The sequence below is a fragment of the Phasianus colchicus genome, chromosome 1 (genome assembly GCF_987193195.1).
Source record: "Phasianus colchicus chromosome 1, bPhaCol1.hap1.1, whole genome shotgun sequence".
Taxonomy (NCBI): domain Eukaryota; kingdom Metazoa; phylum Chordata; class Aves; order Galliformes; family Phasianidae; genus Phasianus; species Phasianus colchicus.
In genome coordinates this window covers 43486334-43512772 of record NC_143436.1, presented here as the reverse complement: position 1 = coordinate 43512772, position 26439 = coordinate 43486334, and the positions used below count along the sequence as shown (strand labels likewise).

General features: G+C 32.8%; 1 protein-coding gene across 8 annotated transcripts in view; it reads left to right on the top strand.

Moving 5' to 3' along the window:
* CEP290 (centrosomal protein 290) overlaps window positions 1-26439 on the top strand; it is a 52416-nt gene that overhangs the window by 16183 nt on the left and 9794 nt on the right. For 7 of the 8 annotated variants that reach the window (XM_031589631.2, XM_031589628.2, XM_090139548.1 and 4 more), the window contains 27 exons: window positions 227-369; window positions 865-1029; window positions 1870-2019; window positions 2814-2929; window positions 4802-4904; window positions 5855-6085; window positions 6596-6769; window positions 8253-8364; window positions 9371-9576; window positions 11513-11664; window positions 12439-12550; window positions 13299-13754; window positions 14567-14731; window positions 14964-15071; window positions 15159-15293; window positions 15801-16067; window positions 17147-17254; window positions 17792-17991; window positions 18837-19050; window positions 19246-19383; window positions 19468-19689; window positions 20237-20353; window positions 21672-21817; window positions 22744-22899; window positions 23438-23561; window positions 25925-26059; window positions 26313-26399. In XM_031589631.2, coding sequence (XP_031445491.2) covers window positions 227-369; window positions 865-1029; window positions 1870-2019; window positions 2814-2929; window positions 4802-4904; window positions 5855-6085; window positions 6596-6769; window positions 8253-8364; window positions 9371-9576; window positions 11513-11664; window positions 12439-12550; window positions 13299-13754; window positions 14567-14731; window positions 14964-15071; window positions 15159-15293; window positions 15801-16067; window positions 17147-17254; window positions 17792-17991; window positions 18837-19050; window positions 19246-19383; window positions 19468-19689; window positions 20237-20353; window positions 21672-21817; window positions 22744-22899; window positions 23438-23561; window positions 25925-26059; window positions 26313-26399 — 4442 coding nt within the window. Of the gene's footprint in view, window positions 1-226; window positions 370-864; window positions 1030-1869; window positions 2020-2813; window positions 2930-4801; window positions 4905-5854; window positions 6086-6595; window positions 6770-8252; window positions 8365-9370; window positions 9577-11512; window positions 11665-12438; window positions 12551-13298; window positions 13755-14566; window positions 14732-14963; window positions 15072-15158; window positions 15294-15800; window positions 16068-17146; window positions 17255-17791; window positions 17992-18836; window positions 19051-19245; window positions 19384-19467; window positions 19690-20236; window positions 20354-21671; window positions 21818-22743; window positions 22900-23437; window positions 23562-24143; window positions 24795-25924; window positions 26060-26312; window positions 26400-26439 lie in introns of all 8 variants that reach the window. The other variant, XM_090139549.1, reaches the window with a different exon arrangement.

The window sequence follows — 26439 nt, the reverse complement described above, 5'->3', positions numbered from 1 at the left end:
AACTTTTGGGAAACATGGAATACTGAAAAGTTCAGTAAAGTCAGATGTCTTCCCATGAAGGATTTCTCTATTGTTTTATTGGTATTTGTCCAGCAAAAATCTTCTGAGTTAGTTTTGTCTATATGTAATATGAATGTTATATATAAAATCAAGAGATATTATGAAATGTTGCAGTAAATAAATCATGTTATAGTGCTTTTAGACACATTAACAATATTTATTGCAGTAAAAGAATTATCAGAAGAGAATAAACAACTTGAACAAGGAATGAAAGAAATATTGCAAGCTGTGAAGGAAATGCAAAAGGATCCTAGTGTGAAGGGAGGAGAAACAGCCTTAATAATCCCTAGTTTGGATCGTTTAGTTAATGTAAGCTTACTCTCTTACTATTTCTCCTTATATGATTTTTAGTCTATATTTTTGTCTTTGATTGTTGTATAAATAAATAGTAGCTGGTATATACTTCCTTACAAGTAAAAGTGGGATTGCATAATGTGACTCCTCTGTAAAAATAAATAAATAAAAAAAGAACAAAAAGAGATAACTATAAATAAATTAATAAATAAAATTGATCAGATAGCATGAAACTGACTTGGATGAGTTTACTGTCTTAGACATAAAGCTTAAGATAAAAGTTAATTTGCACGTATTACATCTATGCAGGATCTACACGAAATGTCAAAGAAACGTTATTTAATCATTATACTGAAAAACTAGTATTTTTTTTATAGGAAAATATGATCATTTATATGGTACATATATCATCAGCAAAAAATGAGCAGATTTTAAAAAGTTAAAATGTCTGTTTTTCTAATTTTTCTCTACTTCTTCTCTATGGTGTGAATTAAATGTTTGCTATTGTAGGCTATTGAGTCAAAGAATACAGAGGGAATCTTTGATGCTAGTGTGCACTTGAAAGCTCAAGTTGATCAGCTTACAGGAAGAAATGAAGAATTAAGACAGGAACTGAAACAGACTCAGAAGGAGTCAACAAATTACTCTAATCAGCTGGCAAAAGCAAATGAAAAGGTATACAGTTTATGTTAAATGATTTATTTTGTACTTGAAAAACGGCTGTTGTAATCATTTAGAACAAAAGCACACAATGTGTAAGTTGCTGAAATTAGGTAATGTAAGCAATGTAAATAAACAAATCTTTATTGATTGAATTTATCAATTCAGAACATTTTAAGTTCAAATGTTACTGTTCGTAATGTTATTTTGGCCTTGGAATAACCCTATGAACTTGAAACACAAAGAGTGGCTGGCTATCTTTTGGAAAGAGTTGTATCACAAAATGCTTACAGATTGCTTTCTTCAAAGAGCCAAAACTGATTAAGTGTTCTAAAATTGGTAAATAATGCTTTAAGGTGATTCTTCTGTACCATTTTTTTTGTACACTAGATTCTTCTGAATTCCAGAAGAAGACAAATTTAAGTTTGTCTTTGAGGATAGCTTTCCGTGCAACTAATATTTTAGAATAATGTTTTGCGTACTGTTAGACTAGAGAACTGGAGAGCCTTTAAGAAATGAAAGAGCAAAGATTTGTTTAGGAAGAAAGATTTGTTTACATCAAATAATCACTGCAATAATTCTATCCTAAACTTTATCTTTTAGAAAGTTAAAATCTGCCCTGACTTTTGGAGTCATTGATCCATTTAGCTCAAGATACTATGCATTTAATAATATATGGAATCACATTATTTTTAAAAGTTTGCTTTCTATGAATGCTTTAGAATGTAAGTGTAACTGAATTACACAGTTAATAACAACTGACTTAAAAATATTGGCAAGCCAATATGTTCTCCATCAGTTAGATATTTTTAATGGAATAAAAAGTGTTACTTTATTGTTTTTTCTTTTCTTTAGATTGCACAGCTGAATAATGAAATTTGCATATTACGTCAATCAGAATGTGCCAATGTTATCTTCAAAACAGTGAATCTTCCAGAAGGGATGGTTCCTTCAAGTATTAATATGATTAATTCTTTGAATGAATACTTAATACATCTTATACAGGTAATGCACTTAACCCCTTGATATTGGGAATATTTCTAACTTATAGCTCATTCCTCCAAAATCAACTACCATGTCACGCACAGACATAAGAAAGGTCTCATAAATTGTTTTGAAGATTGACATCTGGAAGCTCTTTGGACCATTCTGGTTTTTGTTTTTTTTTTAAAGCTGTAGATGTTTTGTTGTGCTGTAAACACAAAAGATTGTAATTACATATTTAACAACAGTTTGGATTTCTTGTGTTTAAAATCTGAATCTTGATCTAAAAATCTACTTTACAGTTCAGCAGTTTTACTCTATGAGAAATTCTCTTACTGCTTTCTGGATTTCACAGCTGGATCTGAACGTGGAATCCCTATGATTCTTCAAAGAACAGAGTAAAAATAACTTGCCTTTTAGTTTTCTTATTATTTTGTCTTTAATACCTTTACTTTTTTATTAGAGAATATTTCTTAACCGTGTAAGATAAAGTAAACATTTATTTAGGAGTGTGAGAAGAGCATGGTGCTCCATGTATATTTTCAATTGGTGTTCTTTGTGAACCAAATACGTGGACTAACAACATCAACAGAACGGTTTTGCACCTGGTAATACATATGACAGTATTTATTGGACTTTTTTTTCACATGTTGCTTCTACAGAAAGACATTTCATATCTGCAATTTACAGAATTCATGTCAGAAGTATCTATCATAAAAAGTAAAAGGAAAAACTGTAATTCTGATTAATGCTTTTATGTTTAAGGTCTGTAATAATGCCTTCAATTTTTTTTTTATTTGGAAAATAATCTCTAGGAACTGGAAAATAAAGAAAAGTTACTTAAACAATTAGAAGATGCAGTAGAGGACTATAAACGAAAATTTGCAGTAATTCGTCATCAACAAGGCTTGCTTTATAAAGAGTATCAAAGGTATTGTTCTTCTCTGAATTCTTCAGTTCAAATATGTACGTTTAATAATTTTCAGTCAAAATTTACAGCTACACTGGAGTGGTTCTTTGGTTACTGTCAGAAATGCTGCTGATCTTGGAGCTGGTTGTCCTGTATATTCTTTAGTCCTGAAAAAACTTAGAGAACTCTTACATAAAACTTCTTCTACTGCATCTTTTTCTGCATAATCTAAAATGATAATTGCATTGTACTTTCTGCATCTGATTTCTGATATTTATTAGAATATTGTGTTACTGGCTTTCACATTGCATAGAGTCTTAGCAGTTTCTCTGAGGGAGAAAAAACCCACAAAAAAATGGTTATCCAAAAAGAGTCAGACATCTCTCTTTCAGGATTTCAGATCTTCAGTCCTTTATGCTTGTTTCTCTCAGTTCTCTCATATGTTTAATTAAATCTAATTTCCATAAAGTTCTTTTTACAGTCAAAGGACCCTAATTTGCTAAAAGCATGGGAGTCAATATGCTGATTTGGGTTGCTAGCAGACTTCTAGTTGTATCTGTTGTATCCTTTCTGTTTTGGGATTGGAACAGCAGTGACTGGATGACTTTTGGAAAAATAGTGTTTCACCTTGTAAGAGCTTCTGTTTGTTCACTGAGTTAGTTATGATTTCCCAGATAGTGTTTTCATTGAGGCATTAAGAGAGATAATATATTGCCTCATTTACAACTTGATTACGTACCTATGTCACAGGGAGGAACCTGCAGAGAAAGACCTGGGTGTCTGTTGGACAGCAGGTTGGCCATGAGCCAGCAGTGTGTCCTGGGGATACATTAAAAAGCAGGTCTGCCCTGCTGAGGCCTTACCTGGAGTATTTTGTCCAATTTTGGGCTCTCTGGTACAAAAAAGACAGGGGTATTCCTGAAAGAGTCCAGCCATGAAGATGATAAAGGGCCTGGAGCTCCTCTATTATGAAGAAAGATTGAGCAACCTGGCTCTGTTCAGCCTTGAAAAAAGAAAACTAAGAGTACATCTGATCAATGTCTATAAATACTAAGGTGAGGGAGACAAAGCAGACTCTTCAGCAGTGCGTGGCGACAGGACAAGGGGAAATGGTCAGAAACTGAAGCATAGGAAGTTCCACACTAATGTGCTAAGAACTTCTTCACAGTAAGGGTGGTGGATCACTGCCCAGAGAGGTTGTGGAGACTCCTTCTCTGGAGATATTCAAGACCTGCCTGGATGCCTACCTGTGCAACTCGGCCTAGGGAGACATCTTTGGCAGAGGGGTTGGACCAGATGACATGATCTCTAGAGGTCCATTCCAGCCCCTACAATTCTATGATTCTGTAATAATTCAAGGCTCCTCCTCTAAATGTGTTACAGGTTGAAGTAAGGGAAGGATATTCTTTAATAGAGAAGAGTAATTTGGGCCACTGCAAGTCTTAGTGGTTTTATGTTTTTATTAACTGAAATAGAAAAGCTAGACTGGGAAATGATGATGTCTGCGCACCTGAAACAAAATTAATGCTATGGAAGGAAAGACTTGCAAGACCGTTGAAAATTTGAGTTAATGTTGAAGCCATTGCTTGCCTTTTTTTTTTTTTTTAATTTGGACCTGTAATGCTGATCTTGGATATGAGGAGTCTAAGTTTAATTTTGCCTATTTCCAGAGGGAAAACGTTAGTCTAGCTGCAACCCAAACAGGGGAGATAAATTTTCAGTTATCTCTTTTCAGTTACCTATAATTTATAATACCTTTAAAAAATTACCTTATTGCTTTAAAAAGATAATAATCTTGGTTTGCAGTATTTCAGTGTTGCTGGCTTAGATACGGTTTTGAAAATCACCAAGTGCTTCATGATTCTGAAGGAATGTATTTAATTCCTGCTTTAGAGAAAAGGAAAACTGGCAGAAAGAATCAGAAGAAATGAAAGAGGAAAAGAAAAAGCTAGAGGAGCAAAAAGAACAAGATGCTACAAAAATAAAGGAATATTCTGTAAGTACTTTTGGTGCTTCCTCTTTAAAAACATATTAATAAGTAGAAGCCAATAAAGAGTGATTATAAAACAGTACTATAATTTATTAGAACAGCAAAATGTTGCACAGGGAAAATCTGCTCAATTTAAATCTAAGCATCTGGAAAATGATTTATTTATTATTGAAGTGTAGTTAACTGTCAGGGAACTGTACAGTCAATATGAAGAATACAAAAAGTAAACTATACTATTATTGTTAAGACACCTACAGCATTTTACTGTAGGCCTAAAAAGCAGAAAGCAAGCTAGTTGTTAAGGAACTAGATTTTTGAATATCGCTTCAGGCTTCCAGGAGCCACAAGAAAGACTACTCTTCTTCATTAAGGTTGGAGAAATCTGGGATTTTTACAGCTCCAGTTCCTTTTCCCTGTCTTGGCTGATGTGTACAACAGCAAAGCTAAAGCTCAAGTGTCTTCTGTGACCTGAGTCACTATAGTTTGTTTCCACAACCCCTCCAGGATTTGTATATGCGTACAAACATGTGCACACATGAATGTACCTATGAGAGGGCAGAGATCATGTGGTTACTTTACAGATCTTAGTTCTGAAAATATGGGTCAGAGCAGGTCATTTTAGTGTTTGTTAGGTGCCATGCTAATTTTATTTAGTATGGAAGATGATTTAAAAACATTTTGTTATAATTAGAAATATATAAGGTTAATAAAAGAATGAAAGCTGCTGAATATGTAGAGAATTATTTTTATTCTAAGTTTGGAAACTATTCTTCAGAAATGAATGACTTTGAAGATTTAGATTTTTTCTTTCCTTGTGTGTTTATGTATGTATTTAATCTGCATGTATATTTTATTACAAAACTAAATTATTTCAGATTAATGGAATTATGAAAATTAGTTTGAATTCTACCATATTTCTGTACAACATTCTTGTTAAAAAAAATGTATTTTTACAGAATTTACTCAGTGCACTTGAGCTGGATCCTGATGAAACAAAAAAATGGCTTGCAGAAAATAATAGAAAAATAACTGTTTTACGCGTTAATGAAAGGTCATTAACAAGGCAGTATACCACTCTACTTGAGGTAGAAAGACGTCTTAGAAAAGAAAATGAGAAATTGAAGAGTGAAATTACACATATGGAGACTGCAGTTGAAGGGAAGATTGGACATTTGCAACGATTCAAGGTATATTTTACTTTTACAATTTGGCAATACATATACTTTTTTAAAAAACTTGAGCAACTAGTTTGTTGAATGCTTTATGTAAGTGCTTGCTCAATGCTGTTTTGTCAAAGCTTTCTTTGTATTTATAATATGAGATCTGTTTTCTTCCGAAATAGCTTTATAAGTTCTTTATATAGAAGAACTCAGTAAGTTCTTCTGAAAGTCTCATATGAAATCATATCACATTTCTTGGCCCTTCAGGTTGATAGCGCCTGCATTAACTCATCTTTATAAAGTATGTTTTTGCAATTGTGTTATGATGTAGAGGTAACTAATGATAGAATCATCTGGACAGTTCAGTACCAGCAAAATTTTGTCAGTGTTTGTTGCAAACAGTTCATAAAGATGTATATTAATGTAGTAAGTTAAAACAGTATCGTATCCTAACATTATAATAACTATTCTCTTTTTCTTCAAAGTAATTTTTATCTAGTAAATCTCATTATCCCATTATATTGATTATTTTCATAGGAAATGGCTAGCTTTAAGATTGCAGCTCTACAAAAAGTGTTGGATGGTAGTGTCCCACTGTCTGAACTAGAACTGGCTAATAAGCAGTATAATGCATTAACTGCTAAATACAGAGATATGTTACAAAAAGATAATTTGCTCGTCCAGCGGACAACGAACATGGAACACATGGAGGTAAAGTCTGTGTTACCTTTGAGCCTTAAGGTTCAAAACTACACCTCACTGTACTTTCATTCTGTGTTTTTTTTTCTGCTGGGTTAATAGAAAGACGGAACGTGTCTTCAGTAGCGTTGGAAGTCCTAACACTAAAACCACAAGTTAAAACATTTCTATGATGGGTATGAAATGTTGCAGCAAGTCTAATTGTTGCTATCAAATTTTAATTTGCGTACTGGTAATTTGTCAGTGCATTAAGAACCATGAAAAGTTCCAGCTTTCATTCCACACTTAAAAGCTTCTTTAATTTGTTGCTGGTATTGTTTTTTGTTGTTGTTGTTGTTGTTTGTTTTGGCTTGTTTGGATTTTAAGAAGCTGTGAATATGTTTGTTCTATGGTGCTCTGATTACCAAAACCAGGCTGTCAAACACAATGTCTGTTAGAATTTTCAGTGTTAGAGGTCATAAGGAAAGTCGAATGATTGCACTCTCCAGGCTTTCTCTCAAAGAAAGTATTTTAACTCATTCTTGAGTTATAAGAATGTAACACTTCCAAAGGGCGGTGTCTGTAGGTATGAAATGAACAAATAAATCAGTAAAGGATGTTTGTAATATGTTTGCAGCATGAAATAGGAGCTGAAAATAGGCAAGTATCCTTAAATAGAAAGGTTATTCATAGAGGAGTTTCTACCTTCAAAGCTGAGTTTCTACCTTCTGCCCTGCATTCATGTCAGAAGTAATTGTCAACAAAAGTATGAATTGTTAGAATTAATGAAATTTTCTTGTGTTTTGGGTTGTTTGTGGTTGATAAGGGATAAGTATACGTGATGGGTAAACTTTACCATACAATTAAATTTGTCTGTTTAGAATTGGGTAGTTGCATTTTGTTAGCAAAATTGAGGAATTATTCCTTCTATATTTTATGGATTTTTTTGTATGTATGAAAATTTTCAGTACGTATTTCAGGAATTTGACAGTTAAATAATAATTTATGAACGGCAACCTAAAAATGTGTTTAGAAAATTAGAAATTGAAATTAATATGAAGAATTCTATTTGTTTCACTGGTTAGTATAGAAATTCATATTTTTCTGTGGAGGAGAGATATGTGGCATCCTGTTAGATACCTAAAAGATTTAAAAGAATCCTAATGATCAATCTCAAACATGTACTTAGGTGTAAGATGAAATATCCTCCAGAAGTACTTCTCTTCTTCCTGCTCGAAAGGATATGCTTAGTATGACAAACTTAGACCATCTAGAATTAGATGAAGAAATCTAGGAACCAAAGTACCAAAGTGATGCTAAATATCTGTGGTAGTAGTAGTTTGATAGTAAAATTCAACAGAAAAAGCTTATGAGGCAACTTAAGCTATTCTGTTCCAAAACATAAATTTGTTGTACTTACATAAAATGTGTTAATTTAAGATTTTATAGATAATAAACGTCAAGTCTGCTAAAGTTTAATAACTTGCTGTTATGTTGCAAATTTTCTGTCATGTAGCATGAAAATGAATCCTTAAAAGCACAGATAAATTTCTTGAATAAGGAACTGGAAATCACAAAAGAGAAACTTCATACTATAGAACAGGCTTGGGAACAAATGACTAAACTGGGTAAGTGTGGAGGTTGAATTGCAACATTAAAATACAAATGGTTCTATGTAAAAGTTGTATTTTACAATGTTTTAAAATTAATCTATCTGTTTAAAAAAAAATTTTTTTGCATTAATAGTCTTAATTTTTTCAAATAATTTCTGTGTGATTTTTTTTTTCTTTTGTTTGGTTTCATTTTACTTACCTATTCTACCAAAACCAAGATTGTTTTTTTCCTCTGGAAACTATTCTGCATTGACTTTTAGATTGTTGTGTCAAGGGTTCAAAAGCCAGAACTTGCAAAGCTATATCTACTGATTTTATTTTTTTTTCTAATTCAGTTGTCAATCAGAATACTTCATTGGTGGTCAGAAAATGATCTTTTTTTCCTGGATTCATGTTCAGAAGCAAAATGTTATTTTTCCTTATTTACATTTTACATATGTTCTTGTTATTCAAGAACTCATTCAGTTATTTTTCTTTTAAAGATTTTTAATTAAATTTCTTGAAGATTTACCAGCTGAAAAAAGACCGAAAGCAGTTGTTAGTTCTCTAACCACAATTGCAGATACACCCATATAAAATGGATAATAATATTTTAGCCTGATCAGATATTTTAAAAATGTAATAAGGCAATACTTTTTAAATAGTTGTGCCTCCAGTTTAACAAACAATATAGAATCATAGAATGGGTTGGGTTGGAAGGGATCTCAAGGATCATCAACTTCCAACCCACCCACCACAGGCAGGGTCGCCAGCTACTAGGGAGGTACTAGACCAGGCTGCCCAGGGCCCCATCCAACCTGGTCTTAAACACCTCCAGGGATGGGACATCCACAACCTCTCTAGGCAACCTGTTCCAGCACCTCACCACTCTCTCAGTAAAATATTTCCCCAACATCTAATCTAATGTATGTTTCAATAAAGTTTATATAACAAGGATAAAGGGAGAATCCTTCAAGGTGTAAATAATTTTCATAGTTGAATCAGCCTGTGTATTCAGTAATGTAAATATTTTTGAATATAGGGGATGACAATGCCATGGACAAGGCAACGAAAGCAGTAACCAACAGTGAGATTTCATCAATTTCTAAGAAAATTGCCATGTTGGAAATGAAGGAACTAAATGAAAGACAGAGAGCAGAACATTCTCAACATATGTATGAACATTTAAGAAATACTTTAAAGCAAGTAGAAGAACGCAATTTCGAATTGGAAACAAAGTTTGCTGAGGTAAGCGTGTTCAGAATTAACAACATAATTTGACACACATTAGAAGCATATACTCGAGTTTCTTGAAAAGTATTAGTTATATATCATTTTGACTGACAAATTTATGATGCAAAATATAGATGCCTTTTATGAGCTGCAAATTTGCATGACTGGACATCTGTTTAAAAAAATAAATACAGTTTATTTCAAATAACATTTGTTCTCTATAAAACACATGATGAACAATTTGACATAGTTTTCTAGTTTATCAGGAAGAAGCTTATTCTTCACCCGTTTCTTATGTGTATTTCATACAATCTTCTCTGCTAATTTTCCCTTTATTGTTGATAATTTCAATTATTAGAGCTTTGTAAGTGAATGTCATGATTCTTTTGCAAACTATATTCTTATGTGACATGCCAAGAATTTTCTATAATACAGGCATAGAAGTAATGTGCTGTTGAAGCTGATGATCCTTATAATTACTCGTTACATCAGTTTTAATCTTGGTGGATTTCTTTGTCCCCAGTATTTCTATTTGAAGTTTGTTTTATAAATTCATTATTTAATAGTAGGAGACTTTATTCAATTTTTTAAATTCTAATTTTTCTGATGTTCTTAGAACCTCTTGTGATGGAATAATTTCTTCTATTTCATTAATAGCTCAGGCATTATTTCAGGTAATTAATGAAAACTGCACAATCACTTTGAGAATTTGAAATCTTCACATTTTAAACTCATAAATCTCTTTCAATGTGACCTTGTTTTCTTACTCTTTTCACAGTTCCCATAAGAACCTCTATTTGAGTAGTTTGATATTTTTTCAGAGTACTGCCTCAAATATATGAAATCCAGACAATAAGATATACCAAACAGTTTTGTTTGTTTAGGAAATTAATTACTCCTTAATCATAGAATCACCAAGGTGGAAGAGGTCTCCAAGATCACCTAGTCCACCTGTCCACCTACCACCAGTATTTTCCCACTAAACTATGTCCCTCAGTACAACATCTAAACATTTCTTGAACACTTCCAGGGATGGTGACTCAACTACCTTCCTGGGAGCCTGTTCCAGTACTTGACCACTCTTTCCAAGTTAAATTTTTCGTAATATCTAACTTGAACCTCCCCTGGGTGCAACTTGAGGCCATTCCCTCTTGTCCTATCACTAGTTATGCTGGAGAAGTGTCAGATCACCATCTTGCCACAACCTCTTTTCAGGTAGTTATAGAGAGTGATAAGGTCTTCCCTGAGCCTCCTCTTCTCCAGACAGAACAGTCCCAGTTCCATCAGCCTCTCTTTGTAAGACTTGTGCTTATTATTTAATTGATGAGTTGTATCAAATTAATCTGCCAGAACTGTATTTGGTAAATTAATTCCTAAGGTTCTGTGTGTCCTGTAATGCTTTTCATGCGTCCTGTCTTTTCCTAATGCTCTTTGATGTGATACTCTGTTTACTCAATATTTAACAATCAGGTTGCTTGATAAAGGAGTTTTTAAAAAAGAACGAAGTAAATATGGATAGATATATGGTTAGGAATCTGGACATTTATTTCCAGTATTTCTGTTATCGATCCTAATATGCTGGACAGTAAATTAAATATATAAGTAAAACAGTTCATTTCCTAAAGAGTTTATAGTTTTACTATTTTTTTTCTTTTTTTCTTTTAAAAGCAAGATCTTTGCCGGAATGATTTTAAGAAAATTCACTAATTAAAATAGGGTTTAATTTAGAAATCTGTTCCACGCTGATCTGTATATCTCCCACGAAATGCATGCAATGCTTTGAACAAAAATATGTTTAAGCAAAGAGAAAATAAACTACATTTCAAATATGGCTGAACAGTGTTTTGTAATGACTTTAAAAGAAATTACTTTGGGCAGTTTATTTTCTTTGCAGGTTTGTGATCAGTTGTGTGCTTACAATATCGTTCTCTTTTTTTGCTTTGTTTTTAAGCTCACCAAAATCAATCTTGAGGCACAGAAAGTGGAACAGGAATTAAGAGATGAACTGTCAAACAGTGTAAGTAAGGCAGTGAGTGATGCAGACAGACGACAAATCATGGACCTAGAGAAGCGTGAGATGGAGCTCAAGATTGAAGTATCAAAGTAAGTGCTGAGGTAACAAATACATAATGTAGTGTTTGGATTTGTGCAAAAAAGAAAAAAAAAAGAAAAAAAAAAAAGTACTGGCTCAAATACTTGCATATAACACTTTTCAATGTTTTATTTTTTTTTTGCATTTATATATCCCAAATTTGGAGTTGAAATTAAGTGTTTAATTTTTGACTCATTGCGATTTGAACAAGGAATTAAATGCTGTCCTGGATAGATAATTATAAGTGTATCCTAAAATATTCATTGCTACCATGTTTAAACAAATTAGTTAAGGTTTTTTTTTCCTGTTTCTATGCCACAACCATCCACAACAAATAACATAATCCTGCTATATTCCTAAATTAGCAAAGTCTGTGGATATGTGCAGTGATTCTGATGCTGAAAATGGGGCTTTAGACTTGGGAAAGGAGAGAATGGAATAGAGAATGAATCCTGTTGCGCGTTGACATCTTGAACTGGGAGTGAGACAGAGAAGGAGAGAGGTACTTAAAGGAAAAAAACATGACTTTGTTTTCTTTGAGAAGATTATTGGTAGGAAACTTACAGGAAAAATCCATCATAAAAGGTGAGAAGCAATAAAAAAGAGTTTTTCTAACAAGATTGCTGAGCAGTAGAGAAGAGTGCTGAAAGGAAAAAGAAAACAAACTTCAAATATTTGATATGAGGGTACAAAATAAGCATCTTTTCTTACCGTGATCAGTGTAGAAAAACTTAACAAGTTATTAGGTGTTTGAAGCAACACAATACTCTTGTTTTTCCTGTAAGGTTGAGAGAACTGTCTGATGTTGCAAAAATGCAAGTTGAAGCTCTAGAGGCACGCCAGCAATGCAGAGAGAAGGAAGTGGAATCTCTTAGAATGCAAGTCTTAGACTATCAGGTACAGCAATATTAATGTTTATTAGCACTCCACTTTGAATTTTTTTTTTCTCAGGCCAGGGAAGAAATGAAATAATTTTACAATAAGTGAGGAACCTGTAAAAGTATTTCAGAAGGATCTCAACAAACCAGTCCTTTGTTCACACCCTTTCAGGAATTTTGTGTATTTACTTTCATAATTATGTATATGTTTTTTTCCATTTCTAGTTGTACAGCTAAGAAAAAAATCCTGATCCTGAGCTTATTTCTGTGTTATTTAGATATATTCCTATATAATTAATATGGGTCAATTTTTAAACAGAAGATCAAGAGTGTTGGTAGTGTTTTTTTTAATGTTTTTATTTTTATGAGACAGGCTTTGGCTTGTGAAGCTTGAAGATAAAGCTTGCTATCTTGTTCTCTTACTACAATTTCTCGGGATTGTCTCCATCTTCTAGAATGGTTTCAATCCCTGGGTATAACACTTCTGACGGCTTTTATGTTATTATATTTGGTATGCTTGGGTTTGCTTTTCTTCCCTACTCCCTGGTATTTTGGAAGGAAACAGTTTTTAAGATTGGTATCTGAAAAGGTCTTCTTCAGACGTATGGCTGTATTAATAAGATTGGAAAAATAAAAAGTTCTTTTTAGAGGCTTGTATCTGTGGAATAAAAATCATGCAATTTATAAAATACAAAAGGTAATAGCTGCATTAATACACTGCATTAACATACCTGAAAAATAATTTTGATCTATAATTTTGTTCTTAGGCACAGTCTGATGAAAAAGCAGTTATTGCAAAACTGCATCAGCATATCATAGCCCTTCAAGACAGTGAATCCATTGCTATAGGCAAGTTGGAGACTCTAAAATTGAAACTACAGAAGGTGGAAATCCACAATCTACATTTAGAGCAGAAACTTGATGAGAGAGAGCATGCCTTATATTTTGCGCGACTGGAAGGAAGGAATAGAGCTAAACATCTACAACAGACAGTTCAGTCTTTGCGGAGACAGTTTAGTGGGGCTCTACCTTTAGCACAACAAGAAAAATTCTCGAGGACAATGATTCAGCTACAGAGTGACAAACTGAAAATCCTAGAAGAAGTTCAGCGTGCCCAGGAGGACCGTCGAAATGCAGAAAACAGAGCATTGGAGGTGGAGTTGAAGCTGAAAAGTTTAGAAGAATTATTAACTGCATTGAAGGATACGAGAGGAGCTCAGAAGGTTTGCTTTCTTACAGTTTTGAATAGCAATCTGAATCTAATTTAGCATTTATGCTAAATTTCATTTCAGTGTGTTTCCTGAACCTCTGTTTAATGTAGAACTTCAAGATCTCAAATGTACTGTGTCAGAGTAAGACAGCTGTCATTATTGGTTTTCCTATTTTAAAAAAGTAGCAACATGATTAGTTATTTGCTGTGTAAAAGTCAGTGCAGTCGGAGTTACTAATTTTCTTTTTCTAATTAATTGGCATAGGAAATAGGGTCTTACTGTGAATTAAATTGCATTAAAGTTAATTAAATTATGAATTAAATTAAATTATGCACTAAATTAAATTAAATAGTAATATTCTGAACTTCTGTTACATGAGCTTGTACTGAAATCTTTGCTACAAATTCCTGACTTCTAAATAGATCCAAGGGAAGTATGCTCAGAAATGCTATTATACCCATATAATTCTACTTAGCCATATTTTGCCATTGTTAAAATACTGCTTTGCAATTTGCAATTTGAATAAGGTATTTTCACTTCTCTTCCAAATCCCTGTGTAGTTGGTTAGGTCATTTGAAAATTATTTAGAGAGAGGTTTTTGTTGGCGTGGGTGAAACATTTTGACTATCCAGTTGTCTTCTAAGCTTTTCATAATTCCTTTTGCGGTTCATAATCTTACTATGCTGCCTCATTCAAAGGAAGAAATTTAAAAAATATTTCCCTTGCTTGGATAAGTGCCGCCCTTCCTCAGAGCTGAAGTGTAACTGCATCTAGGTGTCCTGTAGGCTTGGTAGATTATAATACTGTTTATCTTTCATTATTAGGTAATAGAATGGCATATGAGGATGGAGGAACTCCATCTGCAGAAACTTAAACTCAATCGAGAATTAGTCAAGCAAAAGGAAGAGGTGAAGTATTTGCATAACATAATTTCGGAATACGAATGCACAATCAATAATTTGGAAGAAGAAGTTGTGCAGCAGAACAAGGTATGCATTTCTGCATACTACTAGAAAAACAGCATATTCTTTACTTTAATTGATTTTGAAGTGATTCTTAGTAGTAAGATTTGTAACAGATTTTTGCATCATGGATCTGTAATACTTTCTAATAGCAAATGGGCTATTGGAATAGCACTTTATCTTTTTTTCTGTTTAAGTTGGTTATAAATTATCCATTGCCTTTTATAAGTAAAATGCTTTTATCAAACATTTGTTACAGTTTCACGAAGAAAGGCAAATGGCATGGGACCAGAGGGAATTAGAATTGCAGCGCCAATTAGACGTATATGATCAGCAACAGAATGAAATACTTAGTACTGCTCTAAAGGTACATGCACTGAATTAACTATAAATAAACTAAGAAGCACATTTTTCAGAGCTGTTGTATAATATGAATACAAATTTTTCTGTACAGTGTGAAGAGGCAACAGGATCGGTTCCAGACCCTAGTTTGCCCCTCTCACAACAACTTGAGCTGGCTTTGAGGAAGATTCAGGAGCATGTTCGGATAATTGTGGAAACAAGGGCAACCTGCAAATCACTAGAGGAGGTAATTAAATGTGTAACATACCATTTAAAGGATAAAGGTTATAGTTTTATGTCCATAATTATATTTCTTTAACAAATACCTTTTATGAATGTCCATCAAATGTGTTGATTTCTTTAAAAATATTTTAACTCAGAAAAAATGTAGGTAATATATTTATTTGTAATTATGTAGTTCTTTCAGTTGGGACAGATTATTGGGAAACATTTTTGATTAATTTAGATTATATCTTTACTAGGTAGGATGTTCTTGTACAACATTCATTTTACTAATCTCAAAAATACCACCACATTAGTTTTGATAGTACAAAGTGGGTTGCATAAGTGTGTAAGCAGAAGATACCCTGGGACTTTCTTGATCTAATAGTAATTCCATACAGCCAAAATTAAATACAGAAAACCTTTTGATTGTAAACCCATTTAGACAAATCTTTTTAGATTTTTTAAAATGTAAGCTCTTTTTTTTGCAGCATTTGAGTTCTGTGAATGCAATAATTGCTTTCTGTTGTAGAAATTAAAAGAAAAGGAAGCTGCTCTGTGGAAAGCTGAACAAAATGTTTTATCCAGGGACAAAATTATAAATGAACTTAGACTTCGGTTACCTTCAACGTCAGAAAAAGAGAAAATAATAGCTGAATTATGCAAAAAAGAAGAAGATCCAGAGTACCATCATGCAATAAAAATTGCTCATCAAACTATTGCAAATATGCAAGTACGATTAAATCAGAAGGAGGAAATGTTAAAAAAATACCAAGACCTGCTTGCTAAAGCAAGAGAGGTATTTATGTTTTGCATAAACTTTTTTTCCGTTTATAAGGCTTTAGTTGACCTCACTGCTAGTTGAATTTTTTTTTTTTTTATCTCAGAACAGAGTACAGTTGCTTGTTTTGTTTCTTTCTTTTTCTGTAGAAAGTTCATGTATAATATATTAACTTCTTTAAATAAGAGGTTTGCTTAGTCAAGAGGTTTATGTATATGGTATATGTCTGGGAATTATATTAGTATGAAAGGAAGATAATAAAATTTTCTGTGAGAAGTGGGCTCCATTATTCCAGAGACTTTTCAAGTATTTGCAGCAGTGATCTGTGGACTGCATCTTGTAGTAAATTTGGAAGGTGTATGAAAGAAAAGCATTTATGGAAAACACACTTCTTAAATATGCTGACATTTAAAATATACTTTTAAAGTATAAACCTTGTGTTAAAGCATATTATTGTATTCTTAAAGCAAATTCTATAATTTTTAGATTCTTAAAGTATATTTTAAAATAATAAACCTTGTGTTTAGGAGATATTTCAAGACTAAAGATGTTTTAGTGTGTTTGGATCAGAAGCACGTATCTGAAGCATCATTGTTTAGTTAATGTATATAGTTATTTTATCTGAGAAAGATCAAGTTCTAGGATAGGAAATAAAACAAAACATGCAGTCTTAAGAATGAACCTACTATGCTCTGTCTGCTAGAAGAGATTCAACCCATAGGATCACATTAAAGCTAGTCTAAAGTAAGCAGCCCTAAAAACTGTACAGTATGAATATCACTTCCCATAGTGAGACACAGTTGGTGAGGAGAACAAACAGCTTTTGGTGTTTGCTTTCTAGCTCCTGTTCTTTTGCAGTACACTACTTAAAATATATTTTAAAACTGCAGTAGTCTACTTTTTTCTAGTAGTAAGTGCTGAGAAGAGGGAAAAATATATATATATAATCATTAACAAGATGAGAAGTCTTTTGAAAAAACAGAAGAACTGGAGGAAAAATTGAGGAACAATACTGAGCAGTAGCTGAAGAATCAATGTGGAGGGTACTTCAGTTCCATGTGCATCAGTAGAATCACATTTTTATTTTGAACTAACAGGAACAAGAGGAAATAGCAAAGAAACATGAAGAAGACATCAGAGTTCTACACCAGAAGTTAGATTTGTGTACTGAGAATTCTCTTAATAAATTGAAACAGACTGCTTTGGTGAGTTATGTGTATTTATAGGATTAGTGAAGTTGTTCCTACATTTTGAAACTGGTTACTGAAAAGAACAGTTTTATAGTCAAAATTAAGTAATAATGATGATGAAAAATAAACAGATGGTCAATGCAGAAAGAACTTCAGAAATTCTTGAATTTGAGATTGGTGAATTAGAGGACAAGTGTAAAACACAACGTTTCTGCTTTAGACTATAACATCATTGTTCTTATTCTAATCTATAGACTTACAGGGGAAGAAGGAAGGTTTATTTTTTCTTTATTCTTTTCAGTCAGTTGCATTAAATCTATTTTAATGCAGATTTTCCTTTGACAGTTGGTGATAAGGTGACAGCCATGTGTAATTGGTTATTCTGTAGATTTTTCCATGTGCAAAGTTCTTTTCAAAGTAGTATAGGAATTGTATCTCAGTAGATAAACATGCTAGATACTAATGTTTGGTTAGAATTGAGTTTAAAATGCATCACTAACCTTTGATTTAAAGTGTAAAATGTTTATCACACACATTTGTTCTGTTTTACAGGAGTTAATGGAAGATCCTTCTTTATCACTTAAGAGCAACAAACACTTCCTCCGTTTAGCTGAAATGGAGCAAACTGTAGTAGAACAGGACAATTCTCTTGCTTCACTTGTTGGTAAATTAAAGAAAACATCATCTGATTTGGAGAAACAAAAACAGATTACTGTAATGAAAATCAAAGAGTTTGAGACTATCAGAGCCCAGTAAGTTTTTAGACTGTTAACATTAAGTCACAGTTGGTCAGCTATGCATTGCTGTTACTGAAGTGGTCTGTTGAATTGAGCATATTTTAGGTGATATTTAGGTTTAGCTGAAAAAAAAGTAAGAGTTATTATGGTTGGTAAATGTAAACTATTTTTGCTTTAAAGATCTTCATTAAGGCTGATATTGAAAAATGTGGCTTGAGAGAATGTATTTCAGCTATAAACTTTGTGCCATCCAATCAAAAACAAAGTATTTATTTAGTCTTGATATGAGAGTTGTCTTTAAGCTATTGTGATATTTCCCCTGCACTCACTACCACCCATTTGAACTTGCTGCCTACAAGTTTAAACCATGAAAATTTAAGACTTGTTAAAAAAAAAAAAAAAATCGATGGTTTCAGTAGCAGTCAAGGACAGGAATTAAACTAAAACATTGTTCTAGATTGATTTTTCAACTATTCTTGAATAATTTCCTTATTAAACGGAGACACTCTTTGCTAAGGCGGCCTTTTTTTTTTTTTTTTGCTATTCTCAAATCTGTATACCATTTCTTTACTCTTGAGATGGTAAGGCACTGGAACAGGTTGCCTAAAGGATGGATGCCCCATCCCCAGATACATGCAAGACCAGACTGGCTGGGGCCTTGGGCAACCTGATCCAGTGAGAGGTATCCCTGTCCATGACAAGTGGATTGGAACTAGATGAGCTTGAATGTCCCATTCAACGCAGCCCATTCTGTGTTTGTACAATGATTTAACAACACAAAATACAACATTGTTGTTTTATTTGGAGTTTGCTAGCTAATAATTAAGTGGTGTGCCCTATTAATGCTTATTTTACATTAGGCTTCAGGAAAAGCACACAGTTGATGTGGATCTACTGAAAGATGAAGCAAATCGATTGAAGAAAGTGCTGTCTCACATGGAGAAGGAATTAGCCAACGTAAAAGCTGAACTAGAGGCTCAAAAAGAAGCAAATAAGAGAGCACCTTCAGCAATAATGAAGAGCCTAGTGGAACAGCTGAAGAACCAGTTAGCCCTAAAAGAGAAGCAGCAGAAAGTCAGTCAACAAAAATTGCATATCTAGGTCATAAATAAAAATTAATGCTTGAAGTGGCTTAATGTTTAAGAATTCTATGTACGCTACAGCAAGAGTAATTGCATAACAACATAAAATACAGTTGCATTTTGTTGTTTTCTGATGTTTATATTATCAGTTTCTTCTGGTATTAGAACTTGCATTTTTTATTTTCAGGCTTTGAGTAAAGCACTTTTGGTACTTCGAGCAGAAATGACTGCTAATGCTGAACAGCAGATAATTTCTGCAGCGTCACAAAAGGAGGCATATATGAATGTTCAGGAGATTGTTGACAGAGAAACTAAGAGGCTCATGGTGAGTACAAGGTAATGTCTTTGTATTCTATTGTTATGTATCTGGTATATCTCGATGGTGGTTTGTTGTTTTTTTTTTCTCTAGACACAGATAGAGGAACTAAATAATCAGATTTCAAAACTTACAGATAACCTTAAACTAAGTAAAAACAGGGAGAGTGCTTTGTTAGATGAAAAGGATGAACTGAACCAAGAACTTCAGAGGAAACAAAAAGCACTTACTAAAATGATGAGAGAAAAAAATGAAATCGAAATGGAAAATGAAGAACTGAAGAAACGGACCAGGAGGCTAACCAGTGGTATTCAGGTAGAAGAAATTTTTAAAACTGAATTTCATCTTGCTCAAGCTTTTATACTAGATGGGCTGGCTTGATGGAGGATTAACTACCTTTGACAGGCATTGAGACTAATAATCAGTTTAAAACTGTAAGTTGCTATCAGCTGGGTTTCACATGAGCTATTAGTTTTTCCTGTTGGAAGTATGTCTCAAATACATTGAACAGGCTAAAAAATACTTTTTCCTTGTAACAAATTTAAGAGTCTGAGGAAATGAATTGCCACTTTTAAAGCTGTTAAGAATAGCTAGCTTGAATTTTGTGATCTTCCTGTCTGCCCTCACTTCTTTGTTCGGCAGTATAACTGTCTCAACTTTGTTTTTGAAATCAACTACTTACTACTGAATTAAGGTTAGAGTGCATTTGTTGAACGAATTGTTGAAGTAAAGATAATTTTTAAAGGATCATTTAGGTTGTAAGCTAATTACCAGTTGGAATTCAAGTCTTTATTTTTGGTGGGGAGAAAAATACTTAGGTGGTGGTCATTAAACTTTAAGTTGAGAGTTTGTAATTTTTTAGAACAGAGCTGGTGAGCAAAATCTGATTGATGAACTTCAGAAGAAAGTTAAGAAATTGGAAAATGAGCTTGAGAAGAAGTGTGAAGAAACAGAAAAAAAAAGTATCAAAGAAGACAAGGTATGTGATAAATACAAATAATGTGGCTTTAAAAGATATCATCCTAAACGTAGGCAGTTCAGCTCTTTCCACTGCCTCCTAAAACAACTGTGAACCAGCCAAACTTGATCAAATCAAAAGCAGTTTCGTGTCAGTCACTTTTTTGTATTCCCTGGTGAATACAAACAGTAACAAAAGTTACTGTTTGTTGCTTAGTACTAAGTGCTTGTATTTTAATGCTTTCCTGCCCTTTTTGTAGAATTAAAAGTCCACAGATTGTAGAAAACTGAGATTTTATAGGTAGCAGTGAAATTGATTAAGTAAGTGAAGTTAGATGCTCACTAACAAAATCAGTGCAGTGATAAAAATGTGAAGTACTTGAGGATCAAAAAGTGTGAAGTGATTATGTGTCTGTAAGTGGTTATTCCTTACAAAAGCAATCTCCACTTCCAAGAAGTTATGATCTTCTGGAGATGTGTTCATTTTACAATTGTTTATTTTTCTGCTTGTTATTTTTCCATTTCTGTAACTAATTACTGGCTTGTCACAGTAATCATTCATATTCTTTATTGATTTCAATACTAAAGTTATGTTTTCAGTTAGTTTGAGATTTTTTTTATATATTTCCTGCTTAGTGTTTAAAGACATTTTTCACAAACTTTTTTTTTTTTTCCTTTTTGCAAGAATTTACTTTCTGTCTGTCTTTTAGTAACTGTAACTTTAGAGTGAAGACAGGGCAGAAAGTAGAGGGATGAAATGAAGGAAAAGAAAAATCCAGCGACACAATAAAAAGGTTGTTTACAGGATGATTTTTCAGTAGTCATTTGTGATCACATACATCCAGGTCTTAATTGATGCGTATTTTATAAGCACTTAATTTTAACTGTAAGAAAGTACAAATGAGCAGCTTTGTAGCAGGTACATAAAACCTCCTGGTGAGCTGCAAGGAAAAGGATAGCTATCCTGTAAATTGGCATAGAAAAGCCCTTCTTTTTCTTTAATTTTACAAACTTCTTTACAAACCTGTAATTTAAATTAAAAAGATGTATTTTGTCTAATTTTTTTTTAAATCTGTCACTTTTTTTGTGTGTGTGTGTTTTTAAGTGAACATTAAAATGTGAAGATGAATTTTATAATATAGCATTAAATTGCATCAGCCTTTTATGCCAGTTACTGCAGCAGGTTTAGAGTATCCAGCTTGGACTGATTTTTACTAATTATGGCTTGATGTTTCAAATTTAAAAATGTAAAATATGCTGTGCATGGTTTTCCAATGTGTTTGTTTGATTAAAAAAAATGGTTTGAAAAGAAATACATAATTTGTGTATGTGCTTCACAGACCTCGAAAGAGGAAATAATTAGATGGGAAGAAAGTAAAAAATGGCAAATCAGAATGGAAGGGATGCGGAACAAACTTAAAGAAAAGGAAAAGGAAACCGATACTTTAGCTAAACAGTTCACTACATTGAAGGAACTTTATTCCAAGTGAGTTGTTTTTTAATACATTCTGCTGGAAAGTAATGGCATAGGAGAAATCCAAATATTTTTGCCACATAATCATACCAGCTCATTACAAGATTATCTAGCAATATCATTAGATATTGCTATTGAGATTAAAATAATTATTTAATTTTCAGGCAGTAGGCCACTCCTTTAGTGTCCTTTCACTTGCAGAAAAAACACAAAGTTTCTTTTCTTCTACACCTATAGAATTAACTGTCTATGAATACAACTAATTTATGTGCTTTATTATGCTTCTTGTATATGGTGTTCTGTTGTTTCCCTGAAACAAGTAAAAGTTTCAGCGAGACGGACTGAATCTTACCTCAGTGTTATTGAATCAGACTATTAGAATTGGATGGTGTGCCACTGTTGTGTTATGCTACTGCAGTACTGACAGTTCTAGCATGATGAGACAGAAACTTTTTTTAAACAAAACATAAAAAAAACAAACACATTTGTATGGCTTCCATGATAGTTAAGTTTACTTCAGTACAGTAATGGCAGGATTGCAGTGATGATGGTTGGTGATGACCTCCAAATGATGATGGTAGTTGTAACTGTTAGATTGTTGATTTTGTTGAAATTGCTTCAAAATGGCATTTGTCTGAGGTTAGAGCAAATCTCTCAGGAATTTAAGATAAAACACAGGCAAGAACAACAAGCAACTTGTGACTAGTGTGCTGCTAACTTCATGGTCGCTATTTTTTCCAATATTTGTGATTTATTTATTTATTTATGTAAAGCAGTCACTATTTGTGTGGTAACTTTAATTAACAAAAAGGGTGGTGCAGTACAGTGACAAAATAAATTACAAGAATTATTTCAGGTAGGAAATAATTTTTCTCCCAAAGAAAGCAAGTCAGCAAATACAAATAAGGTTGTAGCTGCTATTTTATTGCATCTTGCAGGACTGAAAAAGAGAAAATTACTCTTCAGAAGAAACTGAAAAATACTGGTGTTACTGTTGACCGTGTTGTTGGAGTAAGAGTTTCAGAGACTGAAAAAGAACTGGAAGAACTAAGGAAACGGAATCTAAATTTAGAAAATGAAGTTGCTCACATGAGGTGAGAGGCATTTCAAGAAAATCTGTAAAAAATATGAAATCATAGAATCACAGAATTGTTCAGGTTGGAAAAGACCTCATAGAAGAACAAACTTAACACTTCCAGGGAGCAATTGTGCATGTACAGAGATTATGCAACATTGGTTCGTTATTTTAAAAGTGAAACAGTATAAAAAACACGTCTCCTTTTAAGTAAAGTTGTAATAATTTCAAGTTGATGAAAGATTCTGGAACTTAGATGTAGTTATGGAGTCTATTTCTAATCGTTGTATCCATTATTGCAATGCATAGTGTACCTCAGTTATAGAAGGTGTACACATCTCAAAAGAGCAGATTCCTTTTCCCAAAGTAAGTACTCCTGATTCATGGGGATTAGCTGAAATAGTGTATATGGATAACAGTGATTTAGTATGACTAGTCCATTAAAATTAGAAGTTTCAGTCCAGTCATCCAGAAGTTCACGTTTGTTTTACATAAAAGTATGCTGTTCTGTATTAATAGCCATTTTTTATTTTGGCTTGATTCATTTTTGGATGTAGAACACAGCAAGCAATTCCACGAGATTCTGTTGTAGAAGAATTACATTTAAAAAATCAATACCTTCAGGAAAAGCTTCATGAATTGCAGAGACAGTGTTCAAGAGAGACACATTCTAGGCCCTCGGTAAGATAATAATATGACTCTATCACCACTGCACCTACTTAACAATAATATTTATTATATATATAATATATATATAATTATATAAAAATAAATAAAAATAAATATAATAAATTATTAATTTATTATTAGTTACTATTCTGTATCATTTGGGAAATTTTATTTCAAATAATCATTGTTCTAAAACAGAATATGAAATATTCCATTTCTTGTATAGAAAAAAAGAACTAGTTTGAGTTCTGTAGGTAGAAGCTGAAATACTTCATTTCCTACAGCGGAGAAATAAGGGATATATGTTGTCAAAAATGTGAGTCTGCAACTGAGTGAGTACTTTATACACCACGTTGATTGAAAAATGTGGCACACAGTTTGAGAAGATTTTTAGCTGCGTTTCAGTTAAATTAGATGTGGTTTGTTCTGCTTTGATTTGTACAAAGTTAATTGTAATGTGAATATTGCGTTACTACATTTTCTTAATTCTTCAGGAAATAGATTCAACAGTACAGTCTGTTTCTTTATTTCTTCTTTTGTTTTACTGTCTTCTGCTTTTCTTGCATGCTTCATTCTGTCCTCAACTTGAATTAGAGTACATATTATCAAACTGAACTGAACAAGTCTCTTCCTGTCAGTTTCAATAAAGAGAAGTATTTGAATTACCTTCAAAAGAAATCTGTTTCAAATAGGGATGAAATCAAACATCAGACTAATCTTAGCACTTCTGATAACAATGAAATAGATGAGGAAGCAAACATGCAAAGTTCCTTTGTGCATAATGAAGGCCATGAGGCTACCAGGGATGCAGGCACAGAAGTCAGTCCTGAGCAGCAGCATCCTGAAGATAATGAAAAGTGCAAGGACACAGATATTTGGGGGGAAGGACTGAAAAACAATACAGCTGAAGATGGTGAAGAGAATTGCAGTAATAAAGAAGAAAATGTAACCCAGCCTGAGAATGGAAAAACTAACAAGGAATTTGAAAAGGAGGACAGAAAGCAAGAAATATGCAAGCAATCAAATGTTGATGAAGAAGAAAACAAAGAAGAGCTTTATCCTGACAGAAGAAGCTGCAATCACTTTTATTCAGGAGAACCTTCTAATCAAGTTAATGATGATGAAGGACAAAGAATAAATGTGAATAATGAAATGAATCAGCACACCGCAGAGAATACATGTGAAACTTACCACAGCGATACAGAGGGAGTTGAAACAACCCCAGAACTCTGTGAAATGCCTGAGGTTTGATACTATAGCAATCCTCTAGCATTTTTTCTGTAGTGACATAGAACAGTTTTGAATGGTCTGCAGTGATATTGAAGTCATTACCAAATGGTCCATAAAAACAAATCTTACACTTTCACAATTCATTTGTATGTCAGCTCACAACTAAATTGTCAATTGTATAGTTTCGATGCAAAAAGCTTACAAATAATCATAATGATGCATGCAGCCCAATGATCATTCTTTAGAGACATATGGTGTGATATTACATATGTTTAGAAAAAATGTCCTATACTGAAACAGTACTTTATTTGTATAATCTTAACAGTGCATTAATGGGTCATATAGTTAATTCCATAATTACGTAAATAAAACTACAGATTATTGTATCATCAAAAGGATTTCCTCTTTACTAATACTGGCTAATCATTTTTCATATACCTACACTTGCAATTGGCATGCAAAGTACTTTTTATGTTATAGCCTCTGTGGGTAAAGTCTTAAAATATAGGAACTTATTTGTTCTGTGATCTTTTTGTCCTCATTTAAATTCTTATGCTATATGAAGTATTTAATAAAGATATAAGAATATATCCTTAAAATTAGATTTTGTTCCCAGGTAGGGTCACAGCAGCTTACTATACTCAGCACCTTTTGTCTTTTAGACTTTGAAGTTCATTTGTAACCAATAGTTTGATAGTTAATTGTGGTTTGGCAGTTTTTTTTTTTTTTTTTTAATGAGTTTATGCTCATTTGTAAGCTTTTTGTAAAGGCTAAGCAAGTTTAGAAAATATAAGAAAAATAGTTAGAATTACAGAATCATACAATCATTAAGGTTGGAAACGACCTGTAAGATCGCGTAGTTCAACTGTCAATGCATTGCCACCATGCCCACTAAACCATGTCCCTAAAACAAAATAGTTTAGATCTAAGACAAAATAGGTTAGATCTTGTTCATTGGTGATATAACTCTGATCAGTTACAAGTCACAAAATTTCTGTGATGAAAAAATTCCAAAAAGATGGTAAACATTTTTTTATTTTTTTTCTGTGAAGAATACTAATCGTCTGTTCCTGTTATCAGCTACAACTGGTGCAGTTAATGGTGTCCTATGATTTAATAATAATTTTTTTTTCTGTTTTCTGAAGACATCAGGAGTAGGATCAGATGATCAATATCGAAGAGAACAAGAGGTTCTAAAGGAAAATCTAAGATTATCATCTGAAAATGTTGAGCTAAGATTCCAGCTAGAGCAAGCCAACAGGGATTTGCCAAGACTAAAGGTAACATCTCTTTACCATTTGTCCCCTTTAACCTGGCACAGGTTGATTTCTTAAAAAGAAACTGATGTTTGTATATTTTCTGTGTTCCTCATGTTCTTATGTAAGATAAAAGAAAACTTGGTAGAAATTATTAAAAATTTAACTGTAATGGGAATTATTTTTTTTTTTTAAATAAAACCAACTGTAACTTTGTTACTGTTCATCTCAAATTTAAATCTAAATAAATAAGTTCCTTATTACTTTGTTCTATTAGGACCAAGTAAGTGACTTAAAAGAAATGTGTGAACTTCTCAAAAAGGAGAAAGTAGATGTTGAAAGAAAACTGAGCAGTGTTAGAGGGGTGAGTATTGCAACAACATTTTTCATCACAGTTACATTAC